At 43.9% G+C, this 19,711-nt stretch overlaps 1 protein-coding gene across 1 annotated transcript in view; it reads right to left on the reverse strand.

Annotated features, from left to right (window-relative positions):
• Positions 1 to 1,489: 1,489 nt before the first annotated feature.
• LOC132584623 (uncharacterized) overlaps positions 1,490 to 19,711 on the reverse strand; it is a 37,899-nt gene continuing 19,677 nt past the window's right edge. The window contains exons 10-14 of the mRNA XM_060256525.1: positions 10,021 to 10,081; positions 7,201 to 7,515; positions 6,284 to 6,610; positions 3,655 to 4,000; positions 1,490 to 1,981 (exon numbers count right to left, since the gene is read on the reverse strand). Of these exons, the coding sequence (XP_060112508.1) occupies positions 1,591 to 1,981; positions 3,655 to 4,000; positions 6,284 to 6,610; positions 7,201 to 7,515; positions 10,021 to 10,081 (1,440 nt within the window). The 3' untranslated portion in view covers positions 1,490 to 1,590. The remainder of the gene's footprint in view (positions 1,982 to 3,654; positions 4,001 to 6,283; positions 6,611 to 7,200; positions 7,516 to 10,020; positions 10,082 to 19,711) is intronic.

Raw genomic sequence — 19,711 nt, forward strand, 5'->3', positions numbered from 1 at the left:
AGTGTTGGCACACATAGTTCTGTACTCAGACCAAATGACTGAGACATCTCCTTTTTAATATAAACTTTTAAATAGGTAGTACAGAGGGGCCTTTCAGGATGCCCCTGCATCTTCAGACTGGTTTCTTAGGATGCTGTAAGGGAGTTTGACATGCAACTCCTCTAAGATGGTTGAAAATTATTCCAAATTGCTGGGGCCCGAAAATCCAAGGGAGGGAATAGTAGAAAACAGTTTCATCCCAGCAGTAGATATGGTACCATTTAGAACAATAACTGTAATGATGTGTATGTGGAATGTGATGCAGTGGGAGAAGTGGCAGAGGAGAGCGCACAAGACCAAGGACAAGGAAGAAGCAGTTGAAGATTAGATGGGAGTAGAAGGTCAAAAGCTGCAGTGTAAACATGTACACTGTTGTGACGGACTATCACGGAGCACCTGCAAACATGTCTAGCAGCTGAGATCATTTCCCCTGGCCCTGCTCAGTGTGCCCCGCCTTTTGAGAATTTAGTTATGCTGGCTTTTTGCTGTTGCGTGGTGTTGAGGTATGCTGCTTGCATTTTAAGATCTTTTATCACATATGAACATATGAAGCTGCCTTATACTGAAATAGACCCTTGGTCCATCAAGGTTAGTCTTTCCTATTTTTACTGACAGCAGCTTTCCAGGGTCTCAGGTGGAGGCCTTTCACATCACCTTTCACACCTGATGGTTTTAGCTGCAAATGCAAGGGATTGAACTGGGCCCTTCTTCGTGCTAAGCAGATGCTCAGCTCCTGAGCCACAGCCCTTCCCCAGGGGGGCCGGATTCAGTTATTTATTGAGCCATATTTTTGCTACTTGTTAATGTTGTTCCTAAGAGCCCCGTGGTGCGGAGTGGTAAAGCTGCAGTATTGCAGTCGGAGCCCTCTGCTCACGACCTGAGTTTGGTCCCAGCAGAAGCTGGTTCAGGTAGCCAGCTCCAGGTTGACTCAACCTTCCATCCTTCCAAGGTTGGTAAAATGAGTACCCAGCTTGCTGGGGGGAAAGTGTAGATGACTGGAGAAGGCATTGGCAAACCACCCCATAAAAAGTCTGCCGTGAAAACGTTGTGAAAGCAACATCACCCCAAAGTTGAAAACGACTGGTGCTTGCACAGGGGACTACCTTTACCTTTTTAAAAGTTGTTCTTGGGGGATCTTTAAAAAAAGTATTTTTGGATGGTAATGTGTAAGCACATGGTTTGAGAATGTGGTGTATGCATGCCTTAATGGGAGATAGAAAGAAAAGAATGTTTTTAGCGTCCTTTGAAAATCCAGGATTAGTTAAGAATTTGATGTCAGCAAAGGAGTGTTATTTCCCTCTGAATTCCAGTGCAGCTGCATATCTCCTTGCATACCTCCGCAGCTGAAAGATAATATTAAACCTTACAGCAGGCTAGACAGTCTTCTGTTGGTGTGAAAAATATGGTTTATTGCAAACTGTTATTCGGCCTCAGAGAGGTGACATTTTAGATATTCAACATCACCCATCCGTTCCATTAAAGAGCCAATAAAGAAACAAGAAGAGACACAACAAGAGAAGGATGCCGGTGGAAATAGAGGGACAACAATGTCTAGTAGCAAGTTTTTGTAGTTTCAGACAACACTAGGGAGACGTTGACAAGGGTGGGTTTACCCGTGTTCTTGTCGACAGTCTTCTGGGTTGTCTGGAGGGGAAGTGCCTCATGTCCTACCACGCAGGTGTATCTGGCTCCATAACTCCAATCTTGCTCATTGACGTTCAACATGCTGGAGGTGAAGTACCGCTCGGGGGTCTTGGATTCCTGTATGGGTTTGCTGATGAAGTATTCTGAATCTCCCATGGGTTCATCGTTCCGGAGCCATTTCACAAAGAAGTCGTTGGGGTAGAAACCTTTAATCAGGCAAGTGATGGTAGCCGTTTCCTGCAAATCCAGTTGTTCTGAGGGTGGGGGGAGGACATAGACAGCAGGAGCCTGGTAAGTACTACCTGAATGGTGAAAAGAAAGGGTTAGTGAGCTGAATGGATTAGAGCAGGGGTGTCAAACTCATGAGGACCAGATCTGACATAAATGAGACCTTGTCAGGCCGGGCCATGTATGTCATAAAATGTAATGCCAGGTAGCAGAGATATAAGCTTCATAAAGCACACAACACAATTAAAGATTAAAAAAACTTAAAATAAAATATGCTTAAAACATTAGCATTTGTTGATCTTAAAGGTGGTTTCTTTGCATCTCTCCTGTGTGATCCAGGGAATTAGGCAAAGGAAGCGCTGGCTCTTTCCTTCCTTACCCACGCGACCAGCAGGGGGAGGAGCCTCAGCCAATAGAAGGAAGAGAGGCTTGGCTCAGTAGCTCTGCTGTGTGATTGAGAGAGCCTTGAAAAGCAAGTTATTCCTCCCCCCTTCCTCCTCAAGGGAGGAGCCTCAGCCAATGGATAAAATAGAGGCTTTGCTCTGTAGCTCCTGTGCGATTGATCAAGCCTGGCAAAGCAGACTGTGATGCAGAAGAAAGCAAGAGGCAGGGAGAAGGAAGCAGATGACAGTCAGTTGCTCTGGGGCCTGATAGGAGCCCTCCGGGGGCCTGATTCAGCCCCTAGTCTGCATGTTTGATACCCCTGGATTAGCGTGCAGATGTAGTTTTACAATAAAATAAATTAATAATGATTTAATGGGTGTTTCACAACCATTCTTGCTACTCTGGAGAAAACCCCCCTCAATGCAGAATCAGCCTAAAGTGTTTGTCCAGCTGCTTCTTGATGAATGCCAGCGAGGAGGAACTCACCACATTCCCAGGCATCTGAATCCACTGCTGATCTATTCCTTATTGTTAACCCCCCTCCCTTCAGTATCCAGCTGGTATCCTTTCACCTGCAATTTTAAACCCATTCTGTAAGTCCCTTCCTCTGCTGCCTACAGTACAACTCCCTGCCCTTCTCTAAGGGACAGCCTTTCAAATACTTAAAGAAAGCAATCATGTGTCCCCGTGGCCTCTTCTTCTGCACACTAAACATTCTCAACTTCTTCAGCCTTTCCTCTTCGGGCTTGGTCTCCAGGTCCCTCATCATCCTCGTTGCTGTCTTCTGCCCCTGCTCCATTTTGACCACATCCTTTTGAAGTGAGGCCTCCAGAACATCACATTCTACTACAGTTGTGGCTTGACGAAAGTGGTGTATGTTGTGACTATTACATCTTGTGATCTTGTGTTCTATCTACCGCCCCCCTCCATCCATCCATCCATCCATCCATCCATCCATCCATCCATCCATCCATCCATCTATCTATGATCTATCTATCTTCTCCTCACTGAAGCCCAAAGGGCACCTAATCTGTTTTCTTTTAGGTGCCAAATTAAAATGATGTTATTGTTTACAAGCATTTGATGACTACTTTGTTCTGTTCTACTCAGCGGTGCTTAGTTGGTTGAGTTTTATTTTTCATGATGCTGCATGTATTATTTCAGTTCTCACTGTCTGAAGTTGTTGTGAGCTGTCTTGAAAGCATTCGAGTGTAGGCATACTTTAAAGGAAAGTAAACGAATTACTATTCCTTGGGCATTTTGATAGCATTCTGCCAACTCCAGAATGTGCCAGAGGCCTGACAAAGCTAATACCCTGTGGGGTTCATTGGGGTTTTTTTAGTGATGTCAAAGAGGGACCTACCTTTAAGCTTCTGCAGGGTTCTTGTTTCAGCTGTGGGAAGAAGGGAAGGAATAGTCACTTTGCATTTAAAAGTGTCCCCACTGTCCCATTCTTCTGGGCACACAGTTGCCGTTGCATCTACAAATATAAATGCATTGTCTTCTTGTGCTGTAGCTAGTCCAGTTATGGTCTCCAGCTGTGTGTTGTCACGTTCTCGTGTCCAGATGACTTCCAGTTCTTTAAGATCCTGATCATAGGGGATGTTTGAGATTCTGCAGGTTATCTTGGCTGATTTGGTTAGGTAAATATCAGTAAAGGATGGTGGGATGGTCTTCACCTGGACTTTGAGTTCAGTACAAGGACCTGAGAAGCGACCAAGAGGGAACAACATTCAGTTTCTCAATAAATCAGAATTATGAGTCTCCTAGGTATGTCACAACCCATTTGTACTTCATATCTTGCATCTGCTTCAAATTATGTACATGTTTCATTGACCTGATTTTTGATCAGACGAGTCTTTTCAGTATGTTTTCTGGTACATCTCTGTTTTAATCCAGTATGTTTTTTTTGTTGTTTTATATAAAATAAAAATATGAATCTATCACGAATTATTTACATTGGTTTCTTCTGCCATTTTATACTTCCCAATCATTATAGCGAAATTATCGGACATCCAACAACATTCATGCTAGCTGTAAATAAGAATGTAATTTTTTTCTCTGAGTATATGAGTATAGGAGAGAACAGAACATTGAAGAAAAGACATTCTGCACAGTAGTAAATCTAGTGTTTGACTGTCTCTCAGAAGCATTAGGGGAGGGACGGTGGCTCAGTGGTAGAGCATCTGCTTGGGAAGCAGAAGGTCCCAGGTTCAATCCCTGGCATCTCCAAAAAAGGGTCCAGGCAAATAGGTGTGAAAAAACCTCAGCTTGAGACCCTGGAGAGTCACTGCCAGTCTGAGAAGACAATACTGACTTTGATGGACCAAAGGTCTGATTCAGGATAAGGCAGCTTCATGTGTTCATATGTTCATTCTAGAATGTGCTCGGGGCTTTTTTTTGAGCAGGAATGCACAGGAATGCAGTTCTGGCTGGCTTGGTATCAGGGGGTATGGCCTAATATGCAAATGTAGAAAAAGCCCTGTGTTAAACAATGGTGAGGTCAGGGTGTGTGACCTAATATGCAAATGAGTTCCTGTTGGGCTTTCCCTAAAAAAAAAGCCCTGATTGTGCTGATGGATACCATTTAAAATGAAAGATTGCCTCAAAATTGTCTCAATATAGCATTTGGTCATTCTGCAGTAGATGTGGAAGAGCCTTTCCCACTGTGTGCCTTCAGTGGGAATGATTATTTCATATAATATCTTTCATCTATGGACCTCAAGACAGCATACATAGAGTTTCTTATATAATGTACTTCATTTATACTCCATTTTCCTTTGCAATGGGGACCAAAGTAGCTTACAACCAGTACTTTTTTTGTAGGAGGAACTCCTTTGCATATTAGGCCACACCCCCTGATGTAGCCAATCCACCAAGAGCTTACAGGGCTCTTAGTACAGGGCCTACTGTAAGCTCCAGGAGGATTGGCTATATCAGGGGGTGTGGCCTAATATGCAAAGGACTTCCTGCTACCAAAAAAAGCCCAACTTACAACATTCTCTCCTCCATTTTATTCTTATTACAACCTTGTAAACTAGATTAGGCTGACAGAGTGACTGACCCAAGGTTAATTAGCAAATGTCTGTTGTAGAGTGGGGATTGTAGTCCAGCAGACAGACCACTATATTACATTTTGGTAGTCTTGTATCCATGCATTGACCAGATGTATACCTGCTAAGGTTAGGTATAGTTCAAATATTTTTCTTGGACTGGCATTCCCAATGATCTAGATTCTGAAATGGAATGCATCTATTGTTGCCTTGTTTCTGAAGTGCAGTGGATCCATCATGAATCCTCTTTTAGACATTTTTGAACTAAATAGCTTGTACTGTGCATGCCAAGTTCACTCAAACTTCTAGTTTCTTCTCTTCCCCCACACCACTAAACAATCGAATGCCCCCATTAATCAAATACAGTTGGTTTGTAATCACAGCAGTATTCCTGTCTTGTAGTATATTTTGCAGTGCACATATGTGCATTTGTACTTGGGGGGTTGGTGGGTGGGCATGAAGAATTGGAAGGTACTCTCTAGCAAGCTGCACTTATTCTACTTTTAGAATTTACTTGAGGACTTCTCCCCATGGCACCAGAAATCAGGAAAAGTGGAACCACAGACACCAGGAGACACATGAAACCTCAAAGAAATGGAACAGGGGACATTTGGTCATCCCTAGCAGAACTTCAGCTAGGTACCTGCTGCATTTGTTGTGAGACCAAATCCTAGATTCAACCAACATTCAATTTGTAGTGAGATTTCAGCTTTCGTTATGTTCCTACAGTAGCTTAGGCCCTTTGCAATGCTATTTCAAATGAAAACAGCGTATTACATTTTGAAACTACAATGTCTCTCAAATATCAATTTTAATCACCAATTACTATAATATAAGGGGTTAAACATTTGAATATTTCATACTGAAAACCTGCTTTCAACTGATTTGCCAGGGACTCTGGATATAATTGGGTGGATTGGAACGTTTCAGCTTACCCGTGTCACAGACAAGGGACTTGCTGATATTCTTAATGCTTGTGAAGTTCTTGTTGTGCACTTCACAGGAGAATGTCTTGTCAGAGACCCAGTCCCTCTTATCCACTGTGAGCTCACTGATGATTCTGTAGCCATCACGACCCATTACAGCTGGTCCAGTGGTGGCGAAGCCAGAGTTGAGCGCATGTCCATCCTTCAACCACTGGACTGTGGCTCTGTCAGTTTGCAAATTAACAGCCATGCAGACAATGGTGGCATTTGGGTCAGAATTCTCAAAATCTTCTAAGCGTGGCGCACGGATGATCATCTCAGGCTTAAGACAGGAAGCTTATGGAAGAAGGGAAATAGCAAAACAAAGGGAAAATTTATTACAGGCAGATCTGCATGTTGTAAGTGAAGGTATATTTATGTGGACGGATTTATAGCTATCCAAGAATGCCTTCCTATCAAACTCCTTAGATTTTCTTAGGTTTTAGGGAGGGGCAGTGGCTCAATGGTAGAGCATCTGCTTGGTAAGCAGAAGGTCCCAGGTTCAGTCCCTGGCATCTCCAAAAAAGGGTCCAGGCAAATTGGTGTGAAAAACCTCAGCTTGAGACCCTGGAGAGCCACTGCCAGTCTGAGAAGACAATACTGACTTTGATGGACCAAGGGTCTGATTCAGTATAAGGCAGCTTCATATGTTCATATGTTCTTCTAGGAGGCTTTGTCTGACCTGTCCTGGAGAAAGATTGACAGGAATCTTTCTTTTGATGCTTTGTGATGGGATATATTTACTATAATAGTAAAAAATAATAAATTAGTTTATCAGAATGTTTTGTTGTGGCAACGGACACTACTTTACAAAATTGTTTCATAGAGTTGTTGCTCATGGGAGGATGCTGCTGGTTGGACAAGAGACACCAAGTACATTCACTTACTTTGGCGAGTGACTCGCACCACCCCAGTTCCGGCTTTGTTAGTAGCTTTGCAATAGAATGGCTCAAAATTCCTCCAGTCGTTGGCAGAGATGGCCACCTGGGAGCTGGAGGTGAAAGTTCCAGATGGGTTGAACACGGAAGGGAGCTGCTTGACATAATTTGCATCGATGCTGACATTGTTCTGATCGTTCCAGGTGAAACTGACCACATCGGGCATGACGTCTTTGGCTAAGCACCCGACGGTGACGAGTCCATTGCTTGGGATGCTCTCAGAGGGTACAATGAGAGGGAAAAGAGAAGGGGCACTTTGAGGAGCTGTGAGAGAAGGAAAAAGAAACGTAAGGAAGGAGAACATTTAGAAGGTGTTCATTGTTCCTATGTGATTGATTAGCTAAACAAAAGTGACCTGTTGCTTGATTGTAAAAGGAAAACATAATTATCCATCATTCCTATCTGGTTTTTTTCTTAGATGGATTAGGCTGCTGTTGCCTGATAAAGTGAGACTGCCTGAGATTTTGGTTCTTCCTCTTGTCACATCAGACTGAAAGGCATGTTGGCATTGGGAGTCATTGGGGTCATGTCCTAATATGGTCTTGTACCACAATGAAAGTGTTTCAGATAGGAGACCTTCCCATGAGACTTTGGGAACCAATACTCAGCTGGATTGAGGAGAAGTTTGTCGTCTGGAGGAAGCTGGCCATAGAGAAGCTTGAAGAGAGCAGCAGTGGGGATTCGTTTGTCCCTATGTAGGAGGCAGGAGTGAGTCACATTTACTCCCTTCCCGCCAAAGTTTTCATGGCTCTCAGATGAGCACTAACCTTCAGAAATGTTCAGGGGAATTAAGCATTTTTCTGCTGAGCTCTTCTGAACACTGCAGGCCCGGATAGACCTATTTTTTTGTGATGGCAAAACTAAAAAATGGTGTGTGGGGTGTGCCTGCCACCCCAGGCAAGGTGCCCCTGTCCCCATGGGCAAAGCACCCCCCACCCCCAGTCTTCCCCTGGTACAGGCACCCACCCCTTTTCTCCTTCTTGGATATGGGCACAGAACTGGGAAGGAGAAAGGAGGGGGGCACAGCAGCATTTGCTCCATCCTCAGCACAGACCCGGGAAGGAGAAAGGGGCGAGGAGAGGCCCTGCTGCCCCCACCCACCCTCCAGGGGCTCCCAATTTGGCATCCCCCCCCCCCCGGTGGTGTCCAGGGCAGGTGCTGAAGTCAGGGTGTTCCATCCAATTCTTTGTGTTTAAACAATTTATTGGTAGCATATGGTTACAAAACTTAACTATTTCTTAATTTTTTTTTCACATTAACCCATATGACATTTCCATCCCCCCTCCCTCCAATGTTGACTTCCCCGAGGTTATAAATTCAAACCAATACTAAAGGCACTTCTAACTGCTCAAAGTTCAATATATATATTCTTACAACTAAAAAATTGTCCAATGTTACTTTACTTTCCAAGTTTTCTCCATATATCCTTTAAATTTTCTCCACTCCCTTTTGAATATCTCTAAATCATAGTCTCTTAGTGTTCTGGTTAATTTGTCCATTTCAAAGGGTGTTCCATCCAATTCTGATGCTCTTGGCTGAATCCTGGGTTTCTACAAGGCTCAGAGAAGACAGATAAACCCTCTAAACCAGGGGTGGCCAAGGGCAGCTCTCCATATATTTTTTTGCCTACAACTCCCATCAGCCCCACCCAGCATGACCAATGGCTGAGGCTGATGGGAGTTGTAGGCAAAAAAACATCTGGAGAGCTACCCTTGGCCACCCTTCTCTAAACCCTTCCTGAAGCTGCTCCTAAATCAGTGGAGCTCACTGGCATTCCCCACATGCCCTGAGGTTGTTGTTTAACCAACAACGTATTGCCTTCTAGATGAGGAGACCTAACTTGTTCCCCAAGCCTTCCCAAATCTGCAAAGAATTGGGAGGCATATATAATTAGGGTGGAATCAGTGGGTGCATTGCCCCACTTGGAGTTCACATTTAACTCACCCTCCCCACCAAGGCACCTTTTGATTGTCCATCCTCCCTGAAGTGTTCTTGCTTCAGATTCTATCCCCTGACCTGATCTGCTCATCTCTGTCCACCTAAGATTCTCCCTGACTGAGGAAGGAGTTTTCAGGTTTACTCTTCTTGAACATGACATTCTCAATTTAACACAACATTCTCAATTTTTAATAAACAAGAGACTTCCACCCCAATGTATATTCACCTTGACTCCTTCTGAACGTTCTGTTTTCACACAGAACAGGATTATCAATAATACATGGATGTAGATGACAATTAAAAAACCAGTGTTTTATTATGCATTTTTGAAGCCACAAGTGTGTTAGCATTTGCTTAGTGAGGAAGGGTTTTAGATCTCGAGTATGAATTATTGGAAGGTACTGGAGCCAGGATATGGGGACCACAGAGCCTGAAGTCTTCTTGAAATCAGGTATTTTGCTCGAAGAGCTTTATAGACCCAACTCAACCTGTGCTTCAGGAAAGACAGCCCTCCCCCTCCAAGCTGCTACTCAGCTGGGAGACATCCAAGACTCCTAGGTCAACAGCAGCTTTGAGAGATGGATCAAGCCCTCCTCTCTAATTTGCGGGACCCTAGCACACAGCAGCAGTATACACAGTTCTCCATGTTAAGCTCAGGGAATGCACCAGGCTGGCTAGGGTGGTTCCCAAATGGGGCTTGTGCTGGATCTGGAAACGCTGGAGGTAACCACAAGGACTCTGTCTGAAAGCTGGTATTCAGCTGGGATGAATACACAGCTCTCTCCAGCTTTGGGAATCGGGGCTATGGAGAAGCAACCAAGATCCTCTTACTTCTTTGGATGGCTGTCACTTTGCTGGGAAATGCTTGCACAGTTCCCTGCTGATCTGTGACCTGGGAAAACAGGGGGCTTAACTGGCTTTTATAGCACTTAGCTTGACCAACTGAGACTGAAAGCTCTCTCTCCATAACTCTCAAAGCTTGCAGCTGAACAGGGATCCATTCAAGTATTCCCCAGCTGGACAATTGGCTTTGGAACACTAGGGGTTGACCAGATGCTTCCCTTATCATTCCCCAAATGTGTAGCTCAACAGGTAGCCATCCACTACTTTCACAAGGGAGCACCAGAGTTCCCAGAGTCTCGGTTTGCCCCTTTGCAGCCCAGGTATAACTGCTATAAATTTAAAATTGCTAATGACCTGAAAGGCTTCCAGAACTCCCAACTGATCACACCATGCCTTTCAGAAGCTGAATGCTTGCCCATGTTTTCTAAGTCCTAGCTCAACTAGGAAACAATCAATTATTCACCTTCAGAAGGACCGTGGCTTCTATTCCTGCTCCCAACCCTCCTATAGATTTGCTGCTTGGATTTTTCACAGGTAAGAACTACACATCCCTGCCGCTGTGGTCAGGGGCAGTGTCAGCATATCCTAAGGTGCTGAGACCCAGGTTTTCTGGTAGGGCCACTGCTGCTACCCCTGCTCTGCTCAGCTTCCCTGCTTGTTGTGATCCTTGACACAGCCAGAATGACCCTGCCGCTAGGTGATTGCCTAGGGTGCCAGCCTTCTGGGGAGCAACAGATTGGGCACCCCATGTGACTCAGTGTGGGTGGGGGGGGGCAGAAATTAGCTTTGCATAGGGTGCCAGACAGTCTAGACACAGCCTAGATTCCCAGCTGCACATACTATCCAGCACAGTTGGGAAGGGTGGATGAGCAATGTGAGGACTGGAAAATAAGCAAGCGACTGGGAGAAAGGATGGCTAGCTAGGCAGCGGGGAAGAGAATGCAAGTAGGTGAGCAGGGGGTGGGCCTGGTGACAAATGGAGGAGAGGGGCACTCGTCTCTGCCCAGGGTCCACCAAAATCTGGAATTGTCCCTGGCTGCAGCTATAAAGATCTGAAGAAACTACAAACCTACTTAGCTGAGCAGAGAGCTGCCCAGAGCTGAGACTGATGATGGATTTGATAGCTTGCTTCCTTCGCCACTGAATATTTGTATTCACAACTGGTGGCTGGGAAATTTCTCCAAAGCTGTAGCAGAAAAGGGAGCTGTCCTGGTTTTCCCCAGCTAAGCAACGATATTCAGGGGGACTCTAATCGCTCTTCCTACTTCAGCTAGAGCTGATCTGAAGCTGCTGTTGATTTGAAAAGTCCCATACCTCCCAGGTGAACCATTAGTTTCGCAGACCCTGCAGACTCACCACTGGGTATGCCCCAGCTAGCAGTCCATCAACTAGACTTCATCTTTCCCAGCTGAGTGGTAGCTGTGAACAAGAACCAGGTGTTTCTCCTTCCAGTTGTTCCAGGCTACTGTAAAGCCTCTCTGAGGGCAATTTCAGCAAGGCTCACTGCCCTGCTGCTGAGGCCTTCTGCTGTCTTCAAGTTAAGCTGGGAGACAGAGCTCTCCTAGCTGACTTCTGATAGATTCGGCTGGTATCCCCAGTCTGTGCAGTGCTTGCAGTGGCTAAGCGTAGAACCTCTTTCTGTTGAGTTGCAAAGTTAGACTGGGGCCGGAGAAGCTACAGGGGAGTTCTTTGCTTCCTTGAAGCTTAGCTTGACTCTGGTGTTACTTCCAGAGTGCTGAACTTCAGGGGGACTAGTAGTAACTCTGTCCAGCAGCAGGGCAGCTAGGGAAATATTGGAGACCAGGGAAACTTTTTCTTGGGGAAATTGTTGGGGAGTCGAGCTTTCTCCAGCCCTGCAAAGTCTCTTATAAGACAGGACTCTCTATAGGGAGCTTGCAGCAAGATTGCCGTGTGATTCAGCATCTGCTGAAAGGCCTGAATTCAGGATGAGAACCCAGCTCAATCTGTTACCATCCCAGAAGGGTCCCATCCCAGAAGCCCCTTTCCCTTCTCTCTGTTATTACAAGCGATACAGAACAAAACCCCGTTTTACTCACCGATCCAAAAGCTACAGCCAGAGGAGGACACCTGGCCTCTGCAGCTGACTCAGAGTCTTTGGCTATTCTAATTGGGCCTTCAAGAGTTTTCCCCTAATTGCATTTTCAAAAATGGCTTTAAAAATAAAATTACCTCCCATGGCACCCTTATTGGTGATCTGAATAATTTGACTGAGGTTTTGGAGGGGCTATAGCTGAGCTTTGCGTGGCCAACGCGAAACTGTTCCCCAGACTGGACTTCCTCTTTTTCTCCTGTTGTTTTTCTTGCCTTGTTGACCTTTAATTTCACAATCCAGAGATTTGGTTTCAGGAACAAGAACAACAAGTATTGGTTTGCCAGATTGGGCAAGGATATATTTGACCCAACTCCCACCGTTTGGCTTCTTTATTCATCTGTGTATTGGTTAAACTTGTTAAAATGCAGCCACACGTGATGTCTTGAAACTAATGTTCCCGAGCCTTCCAGGGCATAATTGAGCTTGGTTCAGAGATAGGAAGAGGCTTCAGCCTTCTCTCCCACAGTTTTCCTGAACTGAAACAACCATGTTGCAGCCAGTTAGGATTGTCAGGTCCCTCTGGGCACCAGTGGGGAATGGGGTTTAGAACATAAGAACATAAGAGAAGCCATGTTGGATCAGGCCAATGGCCCATCCAGTCCAACACTCTGTGTCACACAGTGGCAAAAATTTTTATATATACACACACACTGTGGCTAATAGCCACTGATGGATCTCTGCTCCATATTTTTATCTAAACCCCTCTTGAAGGTGGCTATGCTTGTGGCCGCCACCACCTCCTGTGGCAGTGAATTCCACATGTATCTGGTTTAGAGTTGCCAGATCAGGTTGGGAAATTCCTAGAGGACCTGGGAAAACTGGGTAGAGCCTGGGGAGGACAGGGACCCCAGTGGGGTACAATGCTGTAAAGTCCACCCTCCAAAGCAGCCATTTTCTCCAGGGGAACTGATCTCTGTAGCCTAGAGATGAGCTGTAATTCTGGGGGATCCTCAGGTCCTACTTGGAGGTTGGCATCCCTACTTTCAGTGTATCTGGAGGCCACAGGACAGCAAACACTCTCGTATGGCAGTTTAAGCTTGAGAATATGGTGTGGGAGGAAAGGCCAAAGTCCCTCCCATCTGCACCACACTCCCAAGTGAATTTGGGCTCTGGAGTTCTTGGGAACACGAGTTCTTCGATGTCATGTGTGTCACGTGGTGATGTTATATGACTTCCAACCCAACTCCTGTCAAATGTTCATTAAGTTCAGCCTTTAGATCAGGGGCCCCCATGGGTATTTTTGGAATTCTGATGCAGAGTGATGGATGCGGAGAGAAAATTGCAGCTACAACATGACTGTCGCAAGAGGTGGAGCCAGCCACAAAATGGCTGCCATGTAGGGCTGCCAGGTCTCCTCACCATCACAACAGGGGTATTTAGGGGGCATTCTATGGGTGGGTAGGGTGTCTTGTGTGATGCTGGGGTTTTGCGGCAAAACTCTGTGGGATTTTTGTCTTCAAAACCATAGTTTCCCCCTAAACAATCCCCAGCACAATGACATAACTTCTGAGCATTGGGGACATCATGCAGCAATGTCCTTGTTTGGGGGTGGGGTTTCCCCATTGGCCAGCTGGCTGATGGTGGGTCAAAGCCTCCCAAAATGGGGGAAACCCCACTGGGACCTGGGGGCTGACAATCCTACTGCCATAGCTTATCTTCAGTCAGACATGGGGGTCTTTCTTTTGCTTGTGCATACCCAGACCGATTTCCCACTCACCTTACGCTGCTCTCATGCTCCTCTTCTCAGCGGGGCTTTTGTGCAATTTCACAATATTTGTCCCGGAGCTGCAACTAGCTTCGTCTTTTTCATGCAGCAAACAGAAACTGGTTTTTAGAGGTGCAGCCCCAGGGCAGATAGTGTGAAATTGGACGAAAGCCCCGCTGAGAAGAGGAGCGTGAGAGCGGCACAAGGTGAATGGGAAATCAGTCCCAGTTTCTGCTAAAAAACCCTAGGTATGCTATTTACTTTTGTTTTAATTTCTTTTTGCAGAGACAGTTGCTTGTATTAGGGGCACTATGCAAAGCCTTTTCAGAGGCATCTGTGACATGAAGGAAGATGGCAGAATTATGGGTGGCATTCAGGGCAACAGAGAGGGAGGCCGACAGGGCTAAGTCCTGCGAGGCCTTTCTCCTGAACAGGCTTTATTGCAATAAATGGGAGCTGCTGATTTCTGTCCCATGTCAGTTATTCAGAGAAAGAGAAGAATTTGGATTTCTGTTACAGATGTTACAATGGCTTTGGCTGTCTGCCTTCACAGTGGGTGTCACAGTGGAATATAAGCTTCATGGAGGATGAACATTTTTATAAATCAGGCTTGATACGTGGGGCTCTCATATTTCTAGGTGGGACTTTGAAGAAATGAATTTGGAGGTTCAGCAGTGTTTTCCTCACCAACCGAAGTCCAAAAGACTCTTGCCAAGCCCATCAAGTGTATTGCAATATCCATAAATCTTTTTCATTAGAAATTTACGAGGAAAGTTTCATTTTTAAGTTGAGGAGTTTTCATATATTTATAACGGACATCTCCTGTTAAATAGCAATCTTCTTAAGCTCTCTCTTTGTCCTTTGACCCACCCTGTTCACAGTCACAATAGCAAAAGGAAGATCGTCTTAGGATTGCTGAAGAACCATGATTGGACACAGCCTGAATTTGGATGGAATCTGGGGTCAAAAATATGACTGATTAAAAAAAAAAATCAGAGATTTTCCCATTCTCTATTCTTTAAATAGAAGCTGTCATGCCACTAATTGGATAGCTTTTGGGGAGTCGGGGCTGATGTCTTAGGTGGAGTAAAGCTGTTTTCCATGGTGGGCTACAATCTTGATAGAGTACTGTTAAAGGGAAAGAAGTATAGCCAGGAGACACTGGTGAACGCTTGTACAATTGTGACTGTGTACACGAAACCTTAAAAAAATATGGATTTTCTGTCATGCACAGGCAGTTGTTCTTCTTTTGGGACAGCAGTTGAATTCCTGCAGCTATCCAGTTTGTTAGAAAAATGTTGCATCTTATAGAAAGAAGCTCAACAGTTACCCTTGTATTTATTGCATTTTCCCCCAGAGCAGAACTGAATTAAATAGTTAAATCCTAAACAGTGACCCCTTTCTTGGCTTCAATAGATTCACAGGGCTATAATTCTGTTTAGGATTACACCTTAAATTCAGCAAGGTTGAAATCTGTGGCATGTGTTTTCACTTGATATTTGCTACTCCTGGCAATATGGCTAAGAACCAAAGGTCACAAGTGACATTTTGGCAAGTTGTTTTGAGAACAGATGTATCCTGTTTACACAAGCAGATGTGAACAGATGCTTCCACTTTGAGTGAAGGGTTGGTGCTGGTCTGCAGATGCCAATGGTCATATCTTGCATGCGGGCTTTAAACAGAACCTCATTTCCTTGTGAGTTGGAGAATCAGCTTAATGGTGCAAATTGGTGGCTTGCTGGGGGAAACCCAGAGTGAATTTGGCAATAACATGTTTACTTTCTTTTCATTCAAAATTTTCCAGTGTCTGGCAAAAGTACATTTCTGATTAACATTGTATGGAAACACTAGTCTCTGAAGCAAATGGGGCCTGAGGCACAGCTCCATTTTTTGTTGGGGAAAAGGATGACTTCTCTTAGATTGTTACCTTTGTCCAGAGTATCATGACCTTCCTGTCACATAGACATCATACTAGATGAATGTTATGAACAGGCAAATGCTTGATACCCCTCATCCAGTTTAGGAATCTTGACCCTTGAGTTGAAATCTTGTTCTCATTGATACTCACAACAAAGCCATGGTGGTACATACCAATACTAATGGGTTGTCTATAGTTTGGATGTATGTAAATGTATATATCAGTGGCAGATAACTGAGATCACTCAATAGCATAGTTGTGACTCAGCCGTGCATTTCTTAATTCTGATTTAGCCCTCAATTATCATAGTTTCAATTGGGTCGCTCCTTTAGTCTGTAGCAGAAGAACAAGATCTGAGTCCAGTAGAGCATTAAAGACCAACAGTGTTCCCTCTAAGCTGTGTTAGTGTGATCTAGCTCAGTTTTTTGGCCTCTGGCTCACACATTTTTGTCTTCGCTCGAGAAGGATGGCCTCAGAACAAACTAATTTATGCAATAGCTCACAACTTCAATGGCAGGAGTTCACGAAGTAGAATTTTTGCTCACAAGACTCCACAGCTTAGAGGGAATTTTGCTGACAAGATTTCCAGCTTGGAAGAGTCTGACATCTGATAAAGGTAGCTTTGACTCTTGAAAGCTTATACCATGGAATCTTGTTGGTCTTAGGTGTTGGTGAACTGAAACATAGTCCTCTGTGACCAGGCTCTGAAGCTGGAGAGGCTTCAGAACAGCTTTTCCACTTGTTACAATTCTCAGTTATCCCCTGCCTCTCCCATTCCTTCTCTATCTAGACTGTTACATGGATCCAAGAGGGCAGACATGTTGGTCTGAAGCAGTCTAACAAAGCAGGACTCAAGTTACACCTTTAAGACCAACCAAGTTTTAAAACTTGATTGGTCTTAAAGGTACCAATTGACTCCTGCTTTGTTAGACTGTTACATGTTTGAGACGGTGATTGTTGGCATAGCAATAATATGTCTCTTCAGATGTGAGTCAAGCTGATGGACATAAAGCAACATATCGATCAATTACATTATATAAGAAGTAAAAAGGCCAGTTTTGTGTAGTAGGTAAGTGTGCGGACTCTTATCTGGGAGAACCGAGTTTGATTCCCCATTCCTCCACTTACAGCTGCTAGAATGGCTTTGGGTCAGCCATAGCTCTTGCAGAGTTGTCCTTGAAAAGGGCAGCTTCTGTGAAGAAGCATAGATTTTTACCCTGCCCTTCTCTTTGAATCAGAGTCACAGAGTGGCTTACAATCTCCTTTATTTTTTCCCTTACAACAGACACCCTGTGAGGTGGGTGGGGCTGAGAGAGCTCTCACAGCAGCTGCCCTTTCAAAGACAACGCCTGCGAGAGCTATGCTTGACCCAAGGCCATTCCAGAAGCTCTCTCAGCCCCACCTACATCACAGAGTGTTTGTTGTGGGGAAGGAAGATAAAAGAGATTGTGAGCTGCTCTGAGAGTGGAGGGCAGGATATACATCCAATATCTTCTTCTTTATTGAGCAACAGAAACTTCATCAAGATGGAGCCAAAAGTAGTATAATGGAGGGCAGTGGGATGCAAGGCCATCTGAATGAATGGGAGAGCAGAATAAAATAGGCAAACTGAGGAATGTGCTGAAGTATCTCAAACCAAAGACCATGGCTTGTACTGCTTATGCATAGTACGCATGGTGAGACTGTAACAGGTATATTAATCTCCCCCATAATGAAAACATTTCTTGTAAAATGAGCACATGCAAACAGAAGGTCTCTTTGCCTGGGCCTAAGCAATGCATTAACCACTAACTCACAGGGCTGTATTGAGATGGCTGTTCTTTTCAGTGCTCAGTCTCTATAGGTTGACAACCATCTGACTGAAGAGAAAACAGAAGTTTTCTTGATTCTAGGTGTCAAGTGAAAACCTTGTGTCCCAGCCAAAGATCACCCATGTTTATCTTTTCAGATTTTTATTTAAAATCACTCCAGTCATTCTTGAAATGAGAAAATATGAATTGCAATGATACAAGAAACACTTAAGTATGTCAGTGAAATCAGAAACAGAAAGACATACATATCAACCTGTAGCCTATCCATTTTAAGATTAAAAGATAAAATAAAGTTTCTAAGATTCACACAAAAGCACTTCCAGAAAGATTAAATACCCTCACACAACCCACATATTTGAGTTTTCTTGATGACTTGGATATGGCTATCCAGAGTTTCAGTTATGTGAAGTTCACATGATTAGTATATCAAGCCTTCCAATTTGTCATTTGTGATGATAGGAAGTGAGCGCTTCTTTGAGCTTCAAAGAAACTTCCCGTGAAATATATGTATCAAAGTGGTGAACTATTAAATCAACTTGTTCAAGGATTTTTCTGGGCATCTGTTCATCTCTTCCTTCTCTTCCCCAAGGATGGACCAGTGAGAACATAGTTAAGAAAGTAAAACTTGTACATTTGTTACAAATTTGAAAACTAAAGCAATTAGTCAGGACTTCTGTTGTTCAATTGATATCTTTAGCAGATAAAGGTCTGTGACAAAACGAGAACAGAAGGCAGGACAAGAATCAGATCTCAGCATGATGACCATTAATGTTATAAAATGTCTGTGCTACACATAGTATAATTCAACAATTAACTGTAATGCTCAGATGTACTGTATCAGGATCGATGTGCTCAAGGACCTTGGTTATTGAACTAGCGCCACATATTTGTGGCTAATCATAATTTCATAATAACAGTCATGTTGTGCTGAACCGAGAAGCAGCAGCAAAGCACAGAGTAATGCAAATATAATACTATAAAGTCTCAACACACTTCTTAAAAATAAAAACAGTGCAATTTTGGAATTTAATTCAGCACATCACAGAGCAATGAGAACCAGGGTGTGGGTAAATGGGGTGTGTGTGTTAGTCAACCATCTATTGCATATGAAGCAAAATCCTGTGCATTCATGATGGTGATCATTGCCAAAGGAATCTAAACAACACTGGTGTTAATGCTTTCCATCCTTAATGCTTTGTTGCTTTGCAGAGTCCTTGGAATTTTTAGAATGGAGAAAGTCTGAGAGGTTTGTAATGGAGAAGAAAGCTGGGAGTCATGCTTCATTGGGAGTTGAGCCAGTGGCTATTTCACCTAGAAAAACAGAAGGGGTGGGAAGGAGAAAGAAATTAAGAGACATATCTACATTGTCTGCATGGCCAGGAATGGGACATCTGGTTAGCTGTTGATGGAGAAAGCCCACTGATTGGTTATGTCCCATTGGTCTTATTGTTCTGCTATTGTGATACACAGTGAAGTAGATAGATTAGAAATAACGTTAGAATGAAGGCCCTTTTAAACAGTGTGGTACAGTGGTTAGAGTGCTGGCCTAAGATTGCAGAGACCCAATTTTGAATTCCCTACTCTGCCATGGAAGCATCTCGAGTGACCTTGGGCCAGTCACACACTTATAACCTTAACCTACTACAGGGTTGTTGTGAGGATAAAATGGAGAAGAGGAGAATGACATAAGCTGGATCCGTATTGCAGAGAAAGGTAGGGTATAAAGACATTAAGTAAGTATGTAAATAAATAAATAAATAAATAACAGCTCAACGGAAAACCAATATTAAACCTGGTTTCATCCTGAAAATACACTTAGCTGGGAATCCTATCTTGTCCTACGATACACATATTTACACATGCAAATTAGTCTCACCATGTGCACATATTACCTGTGCAAGTATACCTTTAAATTGTTTTAGGTACATATTTAATAAAAGTATGTGTGTATCAGAATATCTTTCTTAGGGATGTTGAGGACTGCTCCTACTGTTTTGAAAACCAGTTTCCAAGCAATGCCTGAATTAGGACACCAGCTGTTGGTTCTTTTGCAGATTTACAGTTCCACAATGTGAGGGTCATGCATGCATTTAGTGGATGAGGAACTACCAAGAAGAGAGAAGATTCAGAAG

Source organism: Heteronotia binoei, chromosome 15, assembly GCF_032191835.1.
Source record: "Heteronotia binoei isolate CCM8104 ecotype False Entrance Well chromosome 15, APGP_CSIRO_Hbin_v1, whole genome shotgun sequence".
Taxonomy (NCBI): domain Eukaryota; kingdom Metazoa; phylum Chordata; class Lepidosauria; order Squamata; family Gekkonidae; genus Heteronotia; species Heteronotia binoei.